The sequence below is a fragment of the Apostichopus japonicus genome, chromosome 21, assembly GCF_037975245.1.
Source record: "Apostichopus japonicus isolate 1M-3 chromosome 21, ASM3797524v1, whole genome shotgun sequence".
Classification (NCBI taxonomy): domain Eukaryota; kingdom Metazoa; phylum Echinodermata; class Holothuroidea; order Aspidochirotida; family Stichopodidae; genus Apostichopus; species Apostichopus japonicus.
In genome coordinates this window covers 4532965-4552624 of record NC_092581.1, presented here as the reverse complement: position 1 = coordinate 4552624, position 19660 = coordinate 4532965, and the positions used below count along the sequence as shown (strand labels likewise).

General features: G+C 39.3%; 1 protein-coding gene across 1 annotated transcript; it reads left to right on the top strand.

Annotated features, from left to right (window-relative positions):
- Positions 1–102: 102 nt before the first annotated feature.
- Positions 103–15237, top strand: LOC139963278 (synapse-associated protein 1-like). Its single transcript, XM_071963934.1, has 8 exons — positions 103–541; positions 2168–2265; positions 3257–3397; positions 5594–5733; positions 6736–6890; positions 8652–8834; positions 10835–10887; positions 11464–15237. Exons 1-8 carry the CDS (start codon positions 340–342, stop codon positions 11560–11562), a joined length of 1071 nt encoding a protein of 356 aa, XP_071820035.1. The 5' UTR covers positions 103–339; the 3' UTR covers positions 11563–15237.
- The last annotated feature ends 4423 nt before the right edge of the window (positions 15238–19660 follow it).

Sequence of the window (19660 nt, the reverse complement as noted above, 5' to 3'; positions counted from 1 at the left end):
ACCAATAAATAAACATAAATTTCCTCAAATTTTTTTTTAGACTTTTCAAGATTTTTCTGACGTCACTTCCCTCAATATTTTGTAAACACAACTTTCTGCACTCACTTCGTTGTAAAATGTATGTACTAATACCGCAACACTTTATATCACGATTGCTTTGAGCTAACTGATGGAACAAACAATAAACGGGCCTACAGTGTAACTGTATAGTAATACTAGCCTAGCTATAACATAAGTACAACGTCATAACTTGAAACTTCAATTTCAGGCCATTGTTCTATTCATTTCATTCGTTTATTTGACAACAGCACACTACTTGTTTTGAGAGTAAAGTTCAAAATGGAGGTTTTGTCAAGTTGGTGGGGTGGAAGTAAATCGGCTGTCGACGAAAACGTCCCTGAATCAACGGAAGAATCCGTAGGAAAGGAAACTAAAGGTGACGCAGGAACCGACGAAATCAAGGAAGATGAACAACAGTCGGAGAAAGATTCACCCAATCTAAATGCTGACAAAGCAGTCAATGCCGCCAAAGATATTGGCAGTGAGTAATGTGTAACTTGATCTGTGTGACTTTCTGATTTTGCTGTTACCCATTCCCCATTCAGAACCCCTGCTGGTGAAATAGCACATTAGCAGTAGTGGCCCCGACATGCAGTTTTGTTGTTATTATCGTTATCAGCCTGTATTTCCTTTCCCTATGCCTATGTCACCTTGATCCAATTCGTAGTATATTTCCACTAAGTTAGTGTTGTGTTGGTTGTACTTTGATAGTTAAATCTGGAGAGGGAGAAGGTGTTGGGACCCCTGTTCTAGTATAAATAATGCAAATCAAATTCTCAAAACCAACACACTACTACTTACTAGGCCTAGCTGTCTACTGGAGCAGATGGGGGCCGTGTCATTTCGCCATGTTACTGCAATATATATTTATTTTTTATTTCGGCCTAACTTTAGAATCTGTACCATATGAATGGGAAAGCTTACTGTTCTTCGAATCGTCAGAATAAGGTTAGGGGCTAGGAAATAGGGTTAGGGAGTAGAGTTAGGGGTTAGGAATTAGGGTTAGGAAGTAGGGAATAGGGTTAGGAAGTAGGGTTAGGGGTTAGGAAGTAGGGTCGAATGGTACGGATTCTAAGTTAGTACCTATATTTCTATGTGATATATTAATAGACAGTGTATCAACTCTTACAAACTTACAAATGAATATTCAACCATCCTTACATTAAAGACTGTGTATCAATTCCTCGATCTTGTCTAAGCCCTAACTAAAATTCAGTCTATCCAGCGAACTGTCACATTTGAAGACGGTGTACCTATCCTTCCACGCGATTCAAAGAAAGTTTCACCGATATGTTCCTGTACACCAGCCTAAAATCCATTCCTAAAATTTACCTTTCCGCCACAGGTTTCGTACCTTTCCGCCATGGCGGTTTGTACCTATGGCGGAATGGCACTAGATCCGTCCGTACGCAGCAGTTACTTCTTGTTTAGACAACAATATCATCAAAGAAATTTTATTGTAATATAAATTTAATATTGGTAATAAAGGTTACTAATGTTACTGCATTATTTGACAATATTTTATGTCAATCTCTTTTAGCTGAAATGTGTCTTGGCACACATTTGCTGTACATTCAACCACTACTTAACATTAAAATCATTATTGCAAATAAGTTACAAAGTAAAAAACCTCTATTTTGACAAAAAGAAAAGCACCATTGTGTGTTTGATCATCCAATTTTTTGCAGTATTTTGACTTTAGTTGAACATAATGTTAACATGACTACAACAATCCAAGTTAAAACTAACTAAACCACAATCCATCACTCTTTATTCTGATTTATTCCAAATTTACATGATTAACACAGACAGACTAATACCAAGCCTTTGGTCCCTCAAATCATGTGGTTCAGTTCTTCAGTGAAGTGAAATGTATCTAGGCACACATGTACTATATAACCAACCACATAATTCATTTAAACCATTATTGCAAATCAGTTTTAAAGTAAGAAATCTCTAGTTCTGACCCTCCTGTTATGTAGAGTTGCATGTTTGCTGTAGAACTTTCCACTTGCCCCTCATTAGTGAGTAGTAACAAAAGAAATTAAGTGGTAATTTTCCACTGACTAACCAAACTTTAAGTAATTTTTGGCTTAATTTCCTTCAGATTACCTTTACAACTTTGCTAAAGTTGGCTCACAGAGAGTGAGTGAAACAGCCACCAAAACAGCATCAGTGATACAGAAGACCGTCGAGGAGAGAGTGGTAAATTATTTTTCACTTTTATAAAAAGCAACATTTTGTGTCTAACCATCCATTTTTGCAGTATGTTGACTGCATGTTGTACACAATGTTAAAGGGTGTGAAGACTCGCACAAAAAGAAACGTCTAATGCCGGTAATCTTAACCTAGTTTTGAATGAGGTGTAACAGAAGTGTTAGACACCACCATCGATCCCAGAAAATACACACACAGCTTGCCTACCGTCAGTAATTAGACACTAGTCAACAGTCAGTAAATATAGCTGCGGTCAGTACCCAACGCACAGTATACAAACGATACAGTGGTGGACATCTCAGGTCCAGCTAAAGATAACAAGGTATCACGTTTCATTACTGTCTGCATTTTGTAGTGACAAAAGAAGAACTTCACTTGCAAAAGCAACGGAAAGTTAACTTTTTCAGATGGCCGCACACGGTTTGGGGCGAGTCTTCAATGCCTTTAACATGACTACAACAATCAAAGTAAAAATGATAATGTCTGATTTATTCCAAGTTTAATTGATTTACACAGACAGACCGATATCATTCCTTTGGCACCTCAAATCATGTGGTTATTGGTTAACTACTTCAGTTAATTAATGAATTATAAGTTTAAACAATGTATCAGTATTTTGATTTTGTTTTTTTGTCTTATCAAACATAATTGCATTAAGGAAAATGAATATAAATGACTGAACTTTAACACTGTAGTCAACATCACATTATACCCCCCTGGATGGAGATGATCTTGAACAGTCTAAGCTTCCATATTTCTAGCTTGTTTTTGCTCTTCATTTTACCCACAAGCATCATGTGAGTTCCAGCTATCTATTTTCTCCTTGATGTCCCTTATTTGGCAAGCTCTAAAAAATAATGGCGCCATATTAAATTAGTCTACTTAAATTAGAGATTATGTTCCAATTTGTATGTACGCAAGACCTATTTTACGTGTCAGAAATATTAAGATCCAATTTGCATGTATCTCGTGACTTCAGACTCTGGTCGGGGATTTCCAGAAGGAACAGGAGAAATTCATCCAAGAGAAACATTCTAAGAGGTCGGAGGCGGCCGTACCTCCGTGGGTCGGTTACAACGAAGAAAAACAGATGAAAGAGCAAATTTTGGCCCTGTCTCAAGTAAGTTTGCTTAATGATAGTCTCTGAATCCATGGGACCCAAAACAAGAAAGGTTTTAATTTGACTGTCACCAGGGCCGTCAGGTTTATCTGTAGTTGAACTGGTTCATAATGTATTTTGGGGGTCTAGTTACTCTAGTACCACAGGCCTTTTTGTTGAATGACAAAAGCTCAATGATGTTCACTGGCAAAATAGTCGCAAGTTTTATTGACGTGGGAGGCTCATCACTGTAAATTTGCATATATCACTTGTAAGTTGTGTGGATGGATTGGTCGTACTGTAGGTACCAGTGTCATAGGAGGCTATTGGGAGGTTATTGGTAGGTAAACTGTTATTGGCTGGGGGTTCAGGGGGCCCACAATTGGACTAGAGCACAGGGGTGGGTCCAGGCTGAAGTCCTTGAAAGCTGGAACATTTCCAAATATATCTGTTGTTAACCCTGTTACAATTTTCAAGCACAATAATACAAGTGCAAAAGTTGAAATGCTCTGAAATTTCTTCGGCCTGTATTTCAGTCTTTCATGTTGTTCAATTCCAGGCAAATTATTGCTAGGGGGTACATAACCCTCTAATCCCCCCCCCCCCCCAGCCTCTCTACATTCTCAACCCCCTGCATACTGCAGTTTTAGCTTATAGATGTGCGCGCATCAGGGAATATATTTACTGTGTACGTAGTTATTATAATATTTATAAGTTAAAATCATAAAATGGCATCAATACTGCTTTAAATGTGTCATAAAGAACTGATTGTAATACTGCATGAGGCATCTCATTCCTGAAATTTACAATGAACACAACGTTGCTTACATCCAAGAGTTCAGCCGAGAGCAGTATAGCGGAAATATTTTAAAACAAAGATCTGTAAACAATATTTCCGACTGAATCTGACAGATAAGTTCCTTCCTGTTACAAAGTGATTTGTTTCCTTATATTTGATAAATGTAGGTTTGTTGCTGTTGACTACTTGTCAATCAATCTGCAGTTAATTGCAAAATAAAAAAAAATCAGTGAGTGTGCAGTTTAATCATTAACCACATAAGTGTATATATAGATTGAAATAAAACTCGAATAAAATAAAACTGTGAGCAAACTGCTTATCCACTAGAGAGCCTGTGTAGGAGAATGTGTAAAAGTAAGTTGGCCTGACATTTCGATCCTAGCAGGATCTTCTTCAAAGGCTAAATGACAAATAACAGTAACAGAAGAGACAAAAACATGCACCGAATACAGCCAGGTTAATGAGCATGGTGAACACAAATAGATGTAAGGGGATTAGTAGACAAGGGATGGAGAGAAGAAAGAAAGAAACCAACAGGGGAAGAGGAGAGGTAGGAGATAAACAGTGGAGGCCTGGAGGGACAAAGAGAGGATTAAGGGAAGGGGGTAGGGAATAAACTGGAGAGGACAAAGACAGAAAGGTGTGGAGAAAAAAGGGTGGAAGAGAGCTATGAGAAGTGATGGGGGGGGGAAACAAGGGGGGAGGGGGGCAGAGGAAATGTTAGTCATGTCCTTCCTGAATGTTGAGCCCATGAGGTTGAATTGTGCGAAGGCGTTGCATCCACAGCCTCTCTCTGCTGATTCGTATATAGATTGGGCAATTTTACTTCTTAGAAATTCATGGGACCACTGTTAGTCTAGACAGGAAAAGAACACAGCATAGTTTGACAAGGAAAATGTTAAGGAAGCAGGGACTTAATATACACTATTGACAAAAAAGTTTTGTACATGCTTTATTCAAACCCATTATCTGCAAGTTAGTCTATAAAGGTATCAAAATACCAAGGTAGACTAGCAGATCCAGATATTGGTACTGGGGTAGTTGCAACAAATTCTCACAGAAGGGGAGGGGGGGGAGTCATCGGAGGTTCCTCATTGAGCAAAAATGTTATACCTTTAATTAAATCGTGTATTCTGAGGCATATTTAGGCTATAGCTTAGGTCGACATGCAAGTCTGTGCACACCAGCATGGATCCGTGCCTGTTAGAAGTACCTAGCCTAGACACAACTTTGCATATGGGATGTGGTTGAAGAAGGTGTTTATATATTGACATTTAATGCCCTAGTATCCTGGGTGAAGTTAGTGTTGAAACCAAAATGTGAAATGGGGAGATTATGACAGAGGGAACACAACCAGGTACTTGTAAATAACGACAGCCGTTAAATTAACAACTATCTTTCTAATTTTTCATTTACAGGACAAAAGAAACTTTCTTAGGAACCCTCCGGCAGGCGTTCAGTTCCACTTTGACTTTACTACTTCATTTCCCGTTGCTATGGCAACTCTCCAGGAAGATCCTAACTTGCAGAAAATGAGATTTTCATTGGTGCCCTCTAAGTAAGTGCTGTAACCCAAAAATGTCTCGTCCAATGTCATATCTTGCTTTGTTTTTTTGTTCCATTTGTCAACATGGACAAGATGGTACCTAACTTGATGACCTAAATTTAGGGAAGTAGTGAAGGGGGGGGGGGGGAGAGAGTGAGGCCACAAAATGTATCTCCTGAGACACACTGAGGTTTTATGTTCAGTCTATGGGGGTGCTACACTAGTCAAAACTATGAAAATGATCAGAGAGATATTGATGTGCATCATCTATATGTTATGTTGGAAAACTTAGATTGGCCCTCTACTTGGCCCTCTGTGTACAACTGGCCAAGTTTCATGCTGTTCCTTTCAGTTTATTAGTTAATTAATTGTTTCAGTTGGTTAACGGCTGATATTCGTAGGCTTCTGCAGTTTGCACTAATAAAAAATTCTAATTAAATATAACTAATAAAACTCTGTGGATCCCCAGTAATATTTGCACTTGTTATTAGGGACCAGCAATGTGCACACCTGTGGCCTTAGTCATCTCAACCAATACCGGTAGGAAGGTAACTCAGTTTAAAATGACATTTTCTCCCAAAATTTGTATATTTCACTAAGAATCGAACAAGTTGTTAGACGAGCTGAAAAACACTGACCATCCAAGTTTTCTTAACAAACTGAAAGATAATGAAAAATGGAAAGAAGTCCTTGATGAATATGTGAACTACCGAAATTAAGGAAAAGCAGTTCCTTACTGTGTCAACCTCACTAAAAACAGGATAATTTAGGCAAGTGAGAAATGCTAGCATTCCATCTTTGTCTTTTATAAGTGATTTCCTGGCTGTAAATCACATGCATGTAATATATAGATCTAGCTCATGTCAAGTAAATTTGTCTGTCTTTTTTTGATATTCTATGTTGAAATTTTATTTTCTTCTTCTTTCTTGCACACATGGATAATTTTTACAAGTAATGTTCCGTAGCAAATCGGAGGGGAAGTAAATATACAGCAATTTGTTTCTGTTTTGACAGGATTTCTGAAGAACACTTTTGGAAAAATTACTTTTACCGAGTTTCCTTGATCAAGCAGTCCTCACAGCTGACCAGTCTAGCCGCATCCTCGGGGTCCGAGAGCAAAAGTGAACAGAACTCCAGGTCGGGTTCCGATTCAGAGACCTCTAAACAAGGTAAGCAGTCACATCATCAGGGGGAAGGTCACAAGTTTGTAGAGTGGACAGAACTCCAGGTCGGGTTCTGATTCAGAGACCTCTGAACAAGGTAAACAGTCACATCATCAGGGGGAAGGTCACAAATTTGTAGAATGAACAGAACTCCAGGTCGGGTTCCGATTCAGAGTCCTCTTAACAAGGTAAGCAGTCACATCGTCACGGGGAAGGTCACAAGTTTGTAGAGGCAAGAGAAGTCTACCAGAAAAGCTGAAGAAGACAAAACTTCAGTTTAGAAATAATATCCCAAAACTTACATATTGCTCAAATGTTTTTTTGTCTTTACACCAGGGAGAGGGATGAAATTGATCCCCAAGCAACCTCAACATCTGATCACCCTTCACCACCCCTACTTATCCCATCACTAGCCTATCACTTTCCCATTGCCTCCCCTTCCCCTCCCCCTTCCCCTTCCCCTCCCCCTTCCCCTTCCCCTCTCCATCTCCCCTCCCTCCTCTCCAACATCACTTAACGGTGATAAATACTTCTTTGGGTGGTATCAAGTGTTATGGCCATTTCTTGAAGTGCTAACATATATGTTACATATATGTAGAACAACCTCACTAGTAGGGTTTCATTTAATATTATTGATCATGGCCATGGTTGTTCACACATTTCCAAAGAAATACAAAACACCCATCTTTCTAGTTAATGCTCTTGGAGGTAAAAGGCTCTGTGTGATATTAATTTGTCGTAACCAACCCGTCATTAACATTAATGCATGTACAATAGAATATTTATAATCAACACATGGAGTGCCATTCATCCTTGTATTGGTAGACAGTGTTTTCATCGCAGTTGTTGAAATGTCGTTCAAGACCTTGTCGTCCCATTATAAATGAAACACTGGGGAATGAAGGGAAGACACCACAGCAACCCTGTCTTCTTATCATATCTCTGATCCATTCTGGTGTACTGCCCTCTTGATCATCCCATCAATCTAAGTTTGGCCCTACATTTATGTAGACATAAATATATGGAGACATAAGACCTATGAAATATGAATGCTTCCATGATAATAATTGTATCCACTGATAATGTAGATAACTTTCTTGTGTGATAGTAAATATTACATATTATTGTTATAACCAATGTTTCTGTATTTTTGGAAAGTTGGGCATCACATATTTGGTACGTAATTGTACCACATTGAGTACAAGAAACCTAATGTTGTGTCAATGGTCATTTGAGTTCACCAGGGGTCAAATTGTGAAAACCATGCTTTTGCAGAATATTTCAACAAGGACAGATGTCACATATAGTATGTTGATGTAACTATCACATTTAGTACAAGAAGCCTGTTGTTGAGGTCAATGGTCATTTGAGGGCAGCCTGTGTCATTGTGAATTTATTTTTTGTCACATCACACTGCTTTTCACTGTTCTATCAAGATAAAGTATGTTGTACAGTGCACACTCTCACTATACATTATGTCAGATTCATAAAGAAAACTGCTCATGTTACATCGTCGAAACCACAATGCATGTTTGCATTCTGTTTGTTTTTGGTCCTTCTACCTTTTGGTCCTAACAGGGTCCAGACTCGAAAAGTCTCTACTTACTTCTGGTTCCTCCACTTCCATTATAGCATATTTTTCACTTTGTTTATTGTTATTTCATCATAATGTGAGTAAATTAGTCATTGACTGTGTTACTGTTTATATATATGGAAAGTGGAAAATAAACTTGAAACTTGAAACTTTATGATCTTGTACACTTTCAGATCAAGAAGACAAGAAGATTGAGGACGCAAACCAAGCAGAGGAGGACATTGGTGGCGAACTACCAGGAGAGAGTGCGGGGGATGGTGAATTCATCAGCGATGATTACCAGTCAGTACTCGACAAAGACGATCTACTCAAAGGGATGGAACAGTTAGGAATGGATTCCAAGGACGCTAATGAAGGTAATTAGAACAAACGGTAATTAGGACAAAAGAGATACAAAAGCTGTTAGTCAGGTTAGGAATGGACTCCAAGGACACAAATGAAGGTAATTAGACCAAAAGGTAGTTAGAACAAACGGTAATTAGGACAAAAGGGATACAAAAGCTGTTTAGGCGGGTTAGGAATGGACTACAAGGACGCAAATGAAGGTAATTAGAACAAAAGGTAGTTTAGAACAATCGGTAATTAGGACAAAAGGGATACAAAAGCTGTTAGTCAGGTTAGGAATGGACTTCAGGGTTGCAAATGAAGGTAATTAGAACAAAAGGTAGTTTAGAACAATCGGTAATTTGGACAAAAGGGATACAAAAGCTGTTAGTATGGTTAGGAATGGATTCCAAGGACACAAATTAAGGTAATTAGAACAAAAGATAGTTAGAACAAACTGTAATTAGGACAAAAAGGGATACAAAAGCTGTTAATCGGTTAGGAATGGATTCCAAGGACACAAATGAAGGTATTTTGAACAAAAGGGATACAAAAGCTTTTAATCAGGTCTTCAGGTATTGTTACAAAAATTCCCACATTGTAACGTGGGAATTTAATATGTTTATTACGCTGCAGTAAGTTTGATGTCCAACCTAAGCACACACCATCACCGGTGCAAAACATGCTTCTGGACTGTTCTGTGTTTGATAGATCACAGTGTGTGGCAGTCTGGTACCCAGAACCCCCCCACCCTGCCTTATAAAAGTCCATATATTTTCCTGGGTATGAAATGGTCTTCCGTGCTGCTAGAGGGTGTTAGCAGTAACTGCATAAAATGTAGCATCATTTTTCATGCCGGAAATAATAGAAGATCATTTTCACAGCACAAATGTTAGCTGAAAACTAAAATAAGAACAAAACTAATACAGGTCTTGGTTATTGTGGCTTTACCGTATAGGATTTTATTGGTCTTGTAGAAAAAGATACTGCTTGATGAGAGGTATGTCTGTCAGGCTCTGCTGTGAGATGCAACAAAGGCATGAATGCAGTCTGGTCTCATGTCTGTTGAAAGTCTATAAAATGTCACCACAAATGCATGTCCACCTTCCTGCAAAGTGTCACTGAACTGTTCTGATTAATATCCAAGTCTCAAGTGTTTCTCTTCATGAATGGAACATATCGCCCACTCCCATGTTTCGGTTTCAATTTCCAATGTTGACAAACAGCACTCGCTCCGTGAATAGGGGTTGCTAAACTCATTTGTATGAGAAATCTCCTCGGCGTGATACCCATTAGACGCCATAAAATACACTTTCATGGAAGTTTATGGGGGTCATGCATTCATCGAATGAGTCATTCATTGATTGGCTGCCTCTCCTTTACATCACATCGTGGTATAGCAAATTAGCATACTTTTACATACAATTAAAAAACACAGTGTGAAGAGGAAGCCTGTTGAAACGTTGCTGTGATGGAAATGATCAAATGAACTAAGTCCACGTAGGGACAATCGTAATAGGGAAGAGTCAGATCTGAAAATGAAAATGAAATGGAAAAGTATGACAATCCATTCCTTATCAGTAGCATGGTCATGGGTGGGATTAGTGGGGGGGGGAGGGAGGGAGGGGGAGTGGGTGAGAGACATTGAAAGTTGTCATGGTTATGCTGAGAAGTGGTCCCCTCCCCCTACCCCTCTCCATTTTGCTACCATCTTTAAGTCCCGCTGCTAATGTACTTGGCTGTTCACTACAGATCGGGGAATAATTTAGTGTTAAACCTGTATGTAGCAGTTTTTAAGGCTCTGAATGTGGTCACTCATAAAATGCTACGGTTCTTATGTACAAAAAAAACAAACTGCTATACATCTTGTTCACTTGTATATTCATTTGCTATGTGATATCAGATATATGGCAGCAGTGTAGATATTGTGTTTGTGGTAACTGGATTACCAAGTGAGAGATGCTAAAGGAGAGGTTTGGTAAACAAAGATAGTTGTTAATTTTTTAGTTTTAATTATTTTCTTTTCCTTCAGGAGAGGAAGAGGAAGTTCCAGAATGGGAGAAAGAACTACAACAAGAGCTTTCAGTAAGTTTGGAAAAAAAGTTGATTATGCATTTATGCAAATTTTTTCCCTCCAAACAATTACAGATTAAAGTAAGAGTAGCAGTCTGCATTTCCCATGAAGATTCCTATGTAGTTACCAAATCACTTAATATTGTGCAGCTCATTGAGTTAACTGTTTGTTGAAGTTTAATTTCAAAGAATTTGCGAAATTGGAGATGGTTTTTGTCAGTTATACTACGTTTCAAGGACAGACATTACCCAAATGTTGTTGAAAATACTTTTGAAAGGTCCGATATAACAGCATCGTTTTGCCTACGTATCTTTGCAGCCTCCTCGAACCCCAACCCCCCTCCCCCTCCCCCGGTAAAAATTTAAACATGCAATTATTTTTAAATATTTCCCCACCAAGACAGAAGACCTTTGAAAGAAATTGAAAGCTAGCTGATCTTAAAGAACAATACCGAAACAAACTTGCTATTAATTTAGAAATTGTCAAATTTCAAATTTGCTTTCACAAAAACATGAAACAACTATTAAACTACCGAGGAATGGTTGAATCCATTTATCGATAATCGAACTAATTCTATTTTTTTCCAGGATTACGAGGTCGTCGGGGATTCCCCGGTGGGTGACGAGGAATGGGAACAGGAAATTAATGACATGCTAGAAGCAGAGGCGGCCTCTGACAAGAGCTGATGATCGGTGAAACGGAGGGCTGAAAATTAACAAAGGTTGACGGAAAAAGGACTAGAAAAATTAACGGTCAATTAATCTCGTTGATATCTTTGCCACGTAGCATTGGCATCGTTGTCACTGCCAGGTGGTGTGAAAAAATAATGTAAATAGTTTTGCGGCTTTCCTTGAGAACTATCGGTTTGTCTGTCAAAGGTTAACGTCTGTCTAAGGTTAACGTTTTTATGATAAAAATATGTAGCCATTCGTGGGACCAATTGTGAGGGTCTTAAGCCCTGTTCAAGTAAACAAAGTTGTATTAGTGAGTCACTCGGTTCTCTATTCATGTTGATTCATTTCTCGCGGCCTGCCCGACTTCATCAGATGAACAGCAGCTAATCACTTGGGTTTGTCCATAAGACAAAAACAAAGCCTCACTAAATTATGGTAGTAATGACCATTAATATTGTCCATATCCTTGTATAATCAAAGTGATCCCAGTGTTCAATAACAATATAGATTTTGAATTTTAAGTATTGTAACCACTCTTCCCCTTGACACTACCCCCTTGACCCTGCCCATCCCCCAAAGCACAATACAAAGTACAAATAACTCATTTCTATCGGTTAAACTAAGCAGCGATATTTGGCGCTTTTGTGAGGAATAGTAAGCAAGTATCGTAAGACAAACTTAATTAAGAATTCAAATCATGTTTTTCCATATGGACTTGAAAACTTCATTCTGACTTGCCCTTCCATGTTATTATCACCATGACAACTTCTGAAGAAAATATCTTTTTGAATTCTAATTGTTGCGGATATCATTCACGGACACCGGTTATCTTTAAATGTGAATTAACCTTTTTCATCAGTAAACTGTGTCATTCATGTGAGGCATCAAGAAAAAAAGATTAGAAACGACTTTTGTCAAGTTTGAAGTAAAATTGGCACACACTTTCGCAGGGCTGCCTGAGACCAACCATATTTTTCCTTATTGTTATTTGTCTAAAATTATAGAGCTTGATAATTGTATTATTCTGTGGTTTGTAAAAAATGTAACCACAGTTTCATCTCATCTTCTTTACATTCGAACATTTTTTTTTTGTACCTTTCTCCTATTTTTAAGAATTTTTTTTCCTCTTTTTTGTTATTTGTTATTTATTGACTTTTTTTTTTAATTTGGCTCACTCTCTTTTTATTCAGGGGCGTTTCCAGTCTATGAAAATGTTTAACAATTCTCCTCAAAACTTTGTTACTCAAAATGCATCTCATTCACAGTCTGCTGAAAGAAGGGAAATGTAGCTAATAGTTTTTGACAACAATGTGTTTAGGGCTCAGATGATTATCGTAAATGGATGTGAAAAGCATGTTAAGCCATTGCCGGAATTTGCTTGATAATTGGCACCTCTAGGCAAGGTTGCAATTAAAAATGTGTAAAAGTATAAGAGCATAATTCGTTAAGTATGAAGAGATGCATATATTGTCCTCACATGTGGGAGACCTTTATGTTCAAGGTTAACATCGGTAAATAATTTGAGTAACCCCTGTACCATACTCAGGTGTGTGTGCAGCCGTACACCTACCAGTTTGTACTTTGTGTTTGAGTTAAAAGTACTTATGATTTCATTGCCATAGAGTGGCCAGGAGATGTCACTTTTTTTGTTCTTTGTATTTTTTATCTATGATCGCTTAAGCGTTTCCTTTCTATTTTGAAAGCATTGCTTGTGTACATACAAGTTCTCTTACCCAGTGATTATACCTTCAATATTGTTGCCATCCTTAAGGCAGTGAAGGCAAGTGAGAACATGAGGGGGGAGGAGGGACGGGTGGGAAAGGAAACTTTTAACTGTTAAAGTTTATCCCATGACTAAAGTCTCAAGGAGGATAGAAGGAGTGTTGTTAAATTAATGTTGATTGCATAATCGAGAGTTTACACTTTGCAAAATTTATGGATTTCCAAAACATAAAATTTGGACAGTATTTCTTTGTATTCGCGTGGGAGGATGAGGAACTTTTGGCGGCTAAATGCAAACAAATGTTGGAAAGGCATGAACTCTCTAAAGGACTGTTGATGCTGTGGCAATGCATTGTTTACTGTTATACCTATCTTTCCCTAGCCACTTCTCATAACATAGCATTTGGAGATTGCTGTGGTTTCTTTCATTTACAGTAAACTACTCAGAAACATGGTCACTGAGATTTTCATTATTATTTTTTTTTTTTAGCTTTTTTTCTGTGCTTCATTCATTTAAGTAAATATTAAGTATTACAATTGGAATTTTTCATTGCTGGATATTAACTCTTTCATTATTAGAAAATAAGAATTATTTAAGTTTACACACAAAAAATCAATGAGGGATGAAATAGCTTACATGCTTTATTTTCAAATAATTCATATCTGCTTGATTTTTTTTTTTTTAATTTAAATTTTTTTTTAAACACAGGAAAACAAAGTGACCACCAAACACAGCTCTTATAATGATAAGGAAATCGGTATTTTTTTTTAATTTTAATTTGGCAGTCTTCATAGATCATACTCCTAGATTGCTTAGATATTTGCCTTTTCAGCATCACTTGTTGAATCTAATGAGTCATCTTAGTCCAGAACTGACAAAGATGTGACATATCGGAGATGTCTCCTCCATCTCCAAAAGTTTGTTAGCCCATTTCTGAGCCTCTTTTAACTTATTTCCTTTCTGTTGCCAAGAGGTATCAAAAAGGCATCTTGTTCAGTCAAAATAGTTGAGTCACATCACAGGTTGACATCCTTGGAGAAACAAAACCCCAAACCATCATCATTTGTTCTGTGTATTGGAGAGCAAATTGATGTTCAGTCTCTCCAAACTGGTAAGAAGAGTCTTATTCCATTTTGGAGATATCGCATGTTTAATGTCCCTGTACACATGAAGCAGAAAACCTGAGCAAATCTGAATAGGCATTGAAGATTTGCCCCAAACCGCCCTCTGCAAAAGTTAACTTTCCGTTGCTTGCAAGTGAAGTTTTTTCCTTGTCGCTACAAAATGCAGACAGTAATGAAATGTGATACCTTGTTATCATTAGCTGGACCTGAAATGTCCATCGATGCTTATGTACACTGTGTTGTGGGTATTGACCTTAGCTGCATGTATTGACTGTACACCAGTGTCTAATAACCGACGGTAGCCAAGCTGTGTGTGCACTTTCTAGTATCGAATTTGTTAATTTGCTGTCTGGCCTGGACGTTGTTCATTCCAGTGACTCAAAGCAGTTGCTAAAATTGAAGTAGTGGGGCTATTCCATAACGTGTAGAAACGTTGACAGGTCGAACTATCTGTGTTGGCTGTCTGCCAAGTTTAGTAACCGCGGCTCACTTACAGACGACTAGATCTTCATATACATGTATATCTACATATGTATTATTATAATTTTAGTCGCTGAATTGCAGCGTTGCTGCATCAGGAAAACAGCAGCAGCACACAATATTGCTAGAGGAAATAGTCATGTATTAAAACTAGTAATTGGTAGTGTATGGCATTCGGCCAGTACGTATGTGACATGTAGGTCAGACTGGTAATATGTTCCCGCCAAGTTCACAATGATGGCGAGATATTGTTTTTCCATTTATTTTCAGACGAGTTAAATATAACCAGAGGTGTTTCCGCTAATAATATGTATAGTTTATTTATAACTAATGGGAAATAAATTAAAGGAACTATTATAACAGTTTATTATTTATAATTGTGTGTTGCTCATCGTTTTCAACGTAGTGTTCACTCGTGGTTCGACTGAGTTTGTGAGGATAGATCCATGTGTATTCTGGTGACCGCATAATGATCAGCAGGCACGGGGTGTATCCGTAAACCCTGATAAATTGAGGAAACCTATCCATATCAGGTGATTCTGAGGTCAACATGATTTGTCAGGACCTGATTTGTCCTTTTACGGGCCTTGAGCCAAACAAATTTGGAGCCCCAACCGGCTATGAGGTAACCAAAACAGGCGTTGCATAATGTTATAATATCATGTAATCCAGGTGTTTAGTTAATGAGCGTGCGCAGTGGGTTGTATGGAAATGATCTTCATAAATTTCCTATTAATCAAGTTGTCATACCTTGTCTTTACGAACATAATATGGCAGGCAACAAGAATCGATCATTCTTTAAAGACTCAAGACCATTGGTCGGTCACGGTGTAGATTGACAAAAGTTGGCCTGCAGTTTTCATATTCTGACGGCGTACGTGCCGTTCTCAGCATCATCCTCCATTGCCCGTTTTTAACAAGCCTTCGAGAAATCGACGGCGGTGGACGTGTGTTGTGGGGGGGGGGGGCTATAAGAATTAAATCGCCAATGTACGGTTTGTACCCTACCCCGTACGTCCCTGCTCCTCTGGCCCACCTGGCCCTCGATCTACTATACAACGATCATATGCTGCTTTTGTTGAAGTAAAAGTAGAGCGACTCCGTACATCAAATTTACAACAAAAAAAAAGACTACGTACATCTGCAGCAACGGATCCATGAAGTTCAAAAAGTTTGATCCTAAGGTCGTTGATTTAAGGCGGATCCCATATATAAGCCCGGCCGGTATGGTGCCTTCCCCCCGCCCCCCACCCATTGAAATTTTAGAAGTGATGCATCTTGAGGCATAGTTATGCTATAAAGTTGTTCTTAGATTACAGGTCTACACAGTGGCGGAGCGTCTATACAGTCAGAGGGGCGGATCCCCCCCCCCCCCTGGCGGACTCAAATGGACTGCTGGCGCCCTTTTCAGCTATTTACCACTTTTTACTTATTCGCGATTATTGACTTTTTTATTGCGCTCTCAACAGTGGCGGAGAAACAGGGGGGGTTGGGGGGGTTTTAACCCCCCCACTTTTTGAAGAGGGGGGGTTGGCCCACACAATCAACCCCCCCTAGTTTTTGCCAGTAATGTTCTGTTATAGCCTATGTTATGTGCTCCAAATGGCATAATAAATCAAATTATTAAATTTGAAATTGTTAAAGTCATTTCAACCTTTTACCTGGTAGGCTACATCAACAATTAACGTCAGAAAACCGAGTTAGAATTGACCCACACATTATTTCTAGCCCCTTTCCCCCACCTTGCGCATTGGAACTTGTAGCTCATAGCGCTAACTTCACCCCACAACAGACATACACAAAATAACGTTTTGCTGTTGAATAGCTTTGGAACTGTATACACTTGCCAACTTCAACGAGGTGAAGGAAGGAAAAGAAAAAGAAGAAAGAGAGAAAAGGAGAAAAGGATGGAGTAGAAACTACGGCAAGAAAACGGGAAGAGAAAGAGGAACAGTGACAAAATTATTCGAATTTGTCTTTCCACGATAAACAGCCTCCAAACCATGGGCGCAGATCCTGGTGAGGACAGCGGGACGCGTCCCCACCAACTTTTTCAGTAGTGGGGACATGATATACCGTGTCCCCACCAATTTGTCTTGACCAATAGCTGCATTTCAAGTTCCCCTGTATTGAACTTTGGCGCAGTTTGATCCAGCATTGTGCAAATGACATGCAGCAGTTCTCATTTTATTGTATTTTATCCAGTTGTTAAATATAGGACGGAAATCGCATTTGCTGCAGTCTATATTTGTTTTCTGGGAGAGGACACCAGACCCATCGTATATACAAAAGTCTACTTGGATTATTTGTCCCCTGATTTTCTTTCTGCAGACGCCCATGTATTTCTCCAAACTAAATTTCTAAGCCACGAGATCTAAAACTTAAGGAGGTTTAGGAGCATCATTAGGTCTGGGAAGTGTTATTTCCGGCGATCTGGGAGGTATATTTGCCCAAAAAAATCGTACGCTACGCACGAACCCATGGTCGCGCTCCGCTTAGATAGTGTCATAGAACAGACACGCGTCCCCACCATTATCCAAGACTGATCTGCGCCCATGCTCAAAACTGTCGATGTGTGTAGTGTTCGGTTTCGGAACTATCTGGTATATTTTTATTTCCTTCAACGAAATTTTTTAGTAGCCGTCTGAATTTTCGAAAATTCCCTAACCAACATTCTTCATCATACTTCATCATACTCGTGCAATTTTGACCCGTCTGTTAGGGTTTGAAGGAGGTTTTTCTATACCGGTTGTCCATAGATGATATGTTGTGCAACATTATGGGTATGTTTTGAAGTGAATTTATTCACGAGAATTGTGAATTTTCAAATTCTGAACAGTGGGGCTGACGGATATTGTGGGCCGCGATGAAGAATCACCTACAAAAGCAATGATCCACAGGATATGTGATGAAGTCGAACATGATGTGTGACTGGTGACAATCTTCAAAAAGGTTATAGATGAGAGAAAAAGTATTTGGAAAAAACTTGGTTCTCAGGCAAAAGTGTACATATGGTTGGTCAGTTTCAAGCCCGAGAAGTGCCATTTCCGGTGATCTGGGGGTACCAAAACCAGAAATTTGCTTGTACGCTGCGCGCCAACCAATGGTGGCGCTCCGCTTAGATAGTAATACGCGCCCCCCGGGTTAGAAAATCCTGCATACGCCCCTGGTTAAATGCAGCTTTTCAAGGCCTGGGCAATGCTATTTACTGCAATCTGGGAGGCAATATTTGCCAAAAAAATCTTGTGCTACTTCGCCCAACTTATGGTGGCGCTCCACTTAGATAGTGAGCCAGCAGTTATGACTTTTTATTTCATCAATGGCCTGCAACCCCCCTACTTCTGACAAGAATTCTCCGCCACTGGCTCTCAAATACCTATTGACATTTGTCACATTTTGTTTGGTGAAATTTTCTGACAAAGCGCACGTGGCGATGACACCTATTTATTCTTCGTTTATCTGCAAATTAGCGAGGCCCGGAAAAAAGGGTCATTTCCGGCGATCTAAGGAGTATCTTTACTCAAAAATTCGATACGCTCCGCGCCAACCTGTGGTGGCGCTCCGCTTAGATAGTGTCCAAAGCGCCCCTGCAGACCATTCTCGCCCCCGACCAATACCTCTATAGCTCCGCCACTGGGTCTACACGCAATCGGTTGCTCTATAGGCTACTCTATTTTTTTTTGGTGTTGAAAAGGGAGGAGGGCGTATACGTACCCCGTACTCCATCCAAATAAGCTGGATCCTTGCCTTGACGTATTAACCACAAGCCGCGCAATATCACACGGTATTAAAGGTCTGCTGTGTAGACCCCAACTATACCACGCTATCATGGAAATGTTTCTTGATATTACGAGCTTTATCGACCTGCCTTGGTCGTAAAAAGACCTCTTTTTACCAATTAGTCTGCAACGCCTGCCACATTTTTTTTTTCTTGTAATGAGGGTCTTTGTGTGAACGCTGTATGATTATAACTATACACATGGACATATTTCCACACAGTGTTTACACAAAGAGCCTAACGTAGTTAAGCAGCTATGAAGGCTAATTGTAGAGCTTGAGGTCAATTTACGACCGTGGCAGGTCGATGACGTAATCACAAAACTACCACGATCACCGTAAAAACAATAAAATAAATTCTTCCTTTCGCCAGTTACATTTGCACTCAAATCCGATTTCCTACTGCCAAGGGCGGCGGAAGCACTTTTAATCTGGGGGGGGGGGGGGGCACCGACATCAAAGGGCACTTTGCAGAAATTCGATTGGACTGATGCAGCCTTATATTTAGTTTCCTTTATAACTCTTATTGTCTTATCTTATTTGCGTATACACATCACTCCATCAACGCCCCCCCACCCCCCCCCCCCTCAAGGAAAATATGCATACTAGCACTGCAATATCCCATGTGCAAATTGGGAAACAAGGAACAAGTTTTCTTTTGAGACAAAATGAGGTGAAATCATGCTAGTTGCTAATGTAGGAATCCTCCGAGTTAGAGTTTATTTCTTGTTAATATCTTAACAAATTTTTTTCCATTCGAAATAGCTTGAGTTTGACCCACAGAAATTCATTAAAAGTCATGGGCGTAGCCAGGATTTGCAAAATTGTATGCACGACTATCTGAGCGGAGCGCCACCATCGGTTGGCGCGGAGCGTACAAGAAAACTTTTGGTTTTACAAACCCCTCAGATGGCCGGAAACGGCCCTTCCCGAGTGTTCATTCTAGTTCCCTGGCCTCTTGCTAACTTGAGACACCTCAATTTTTATGTAGAAAAAGGGCACATTT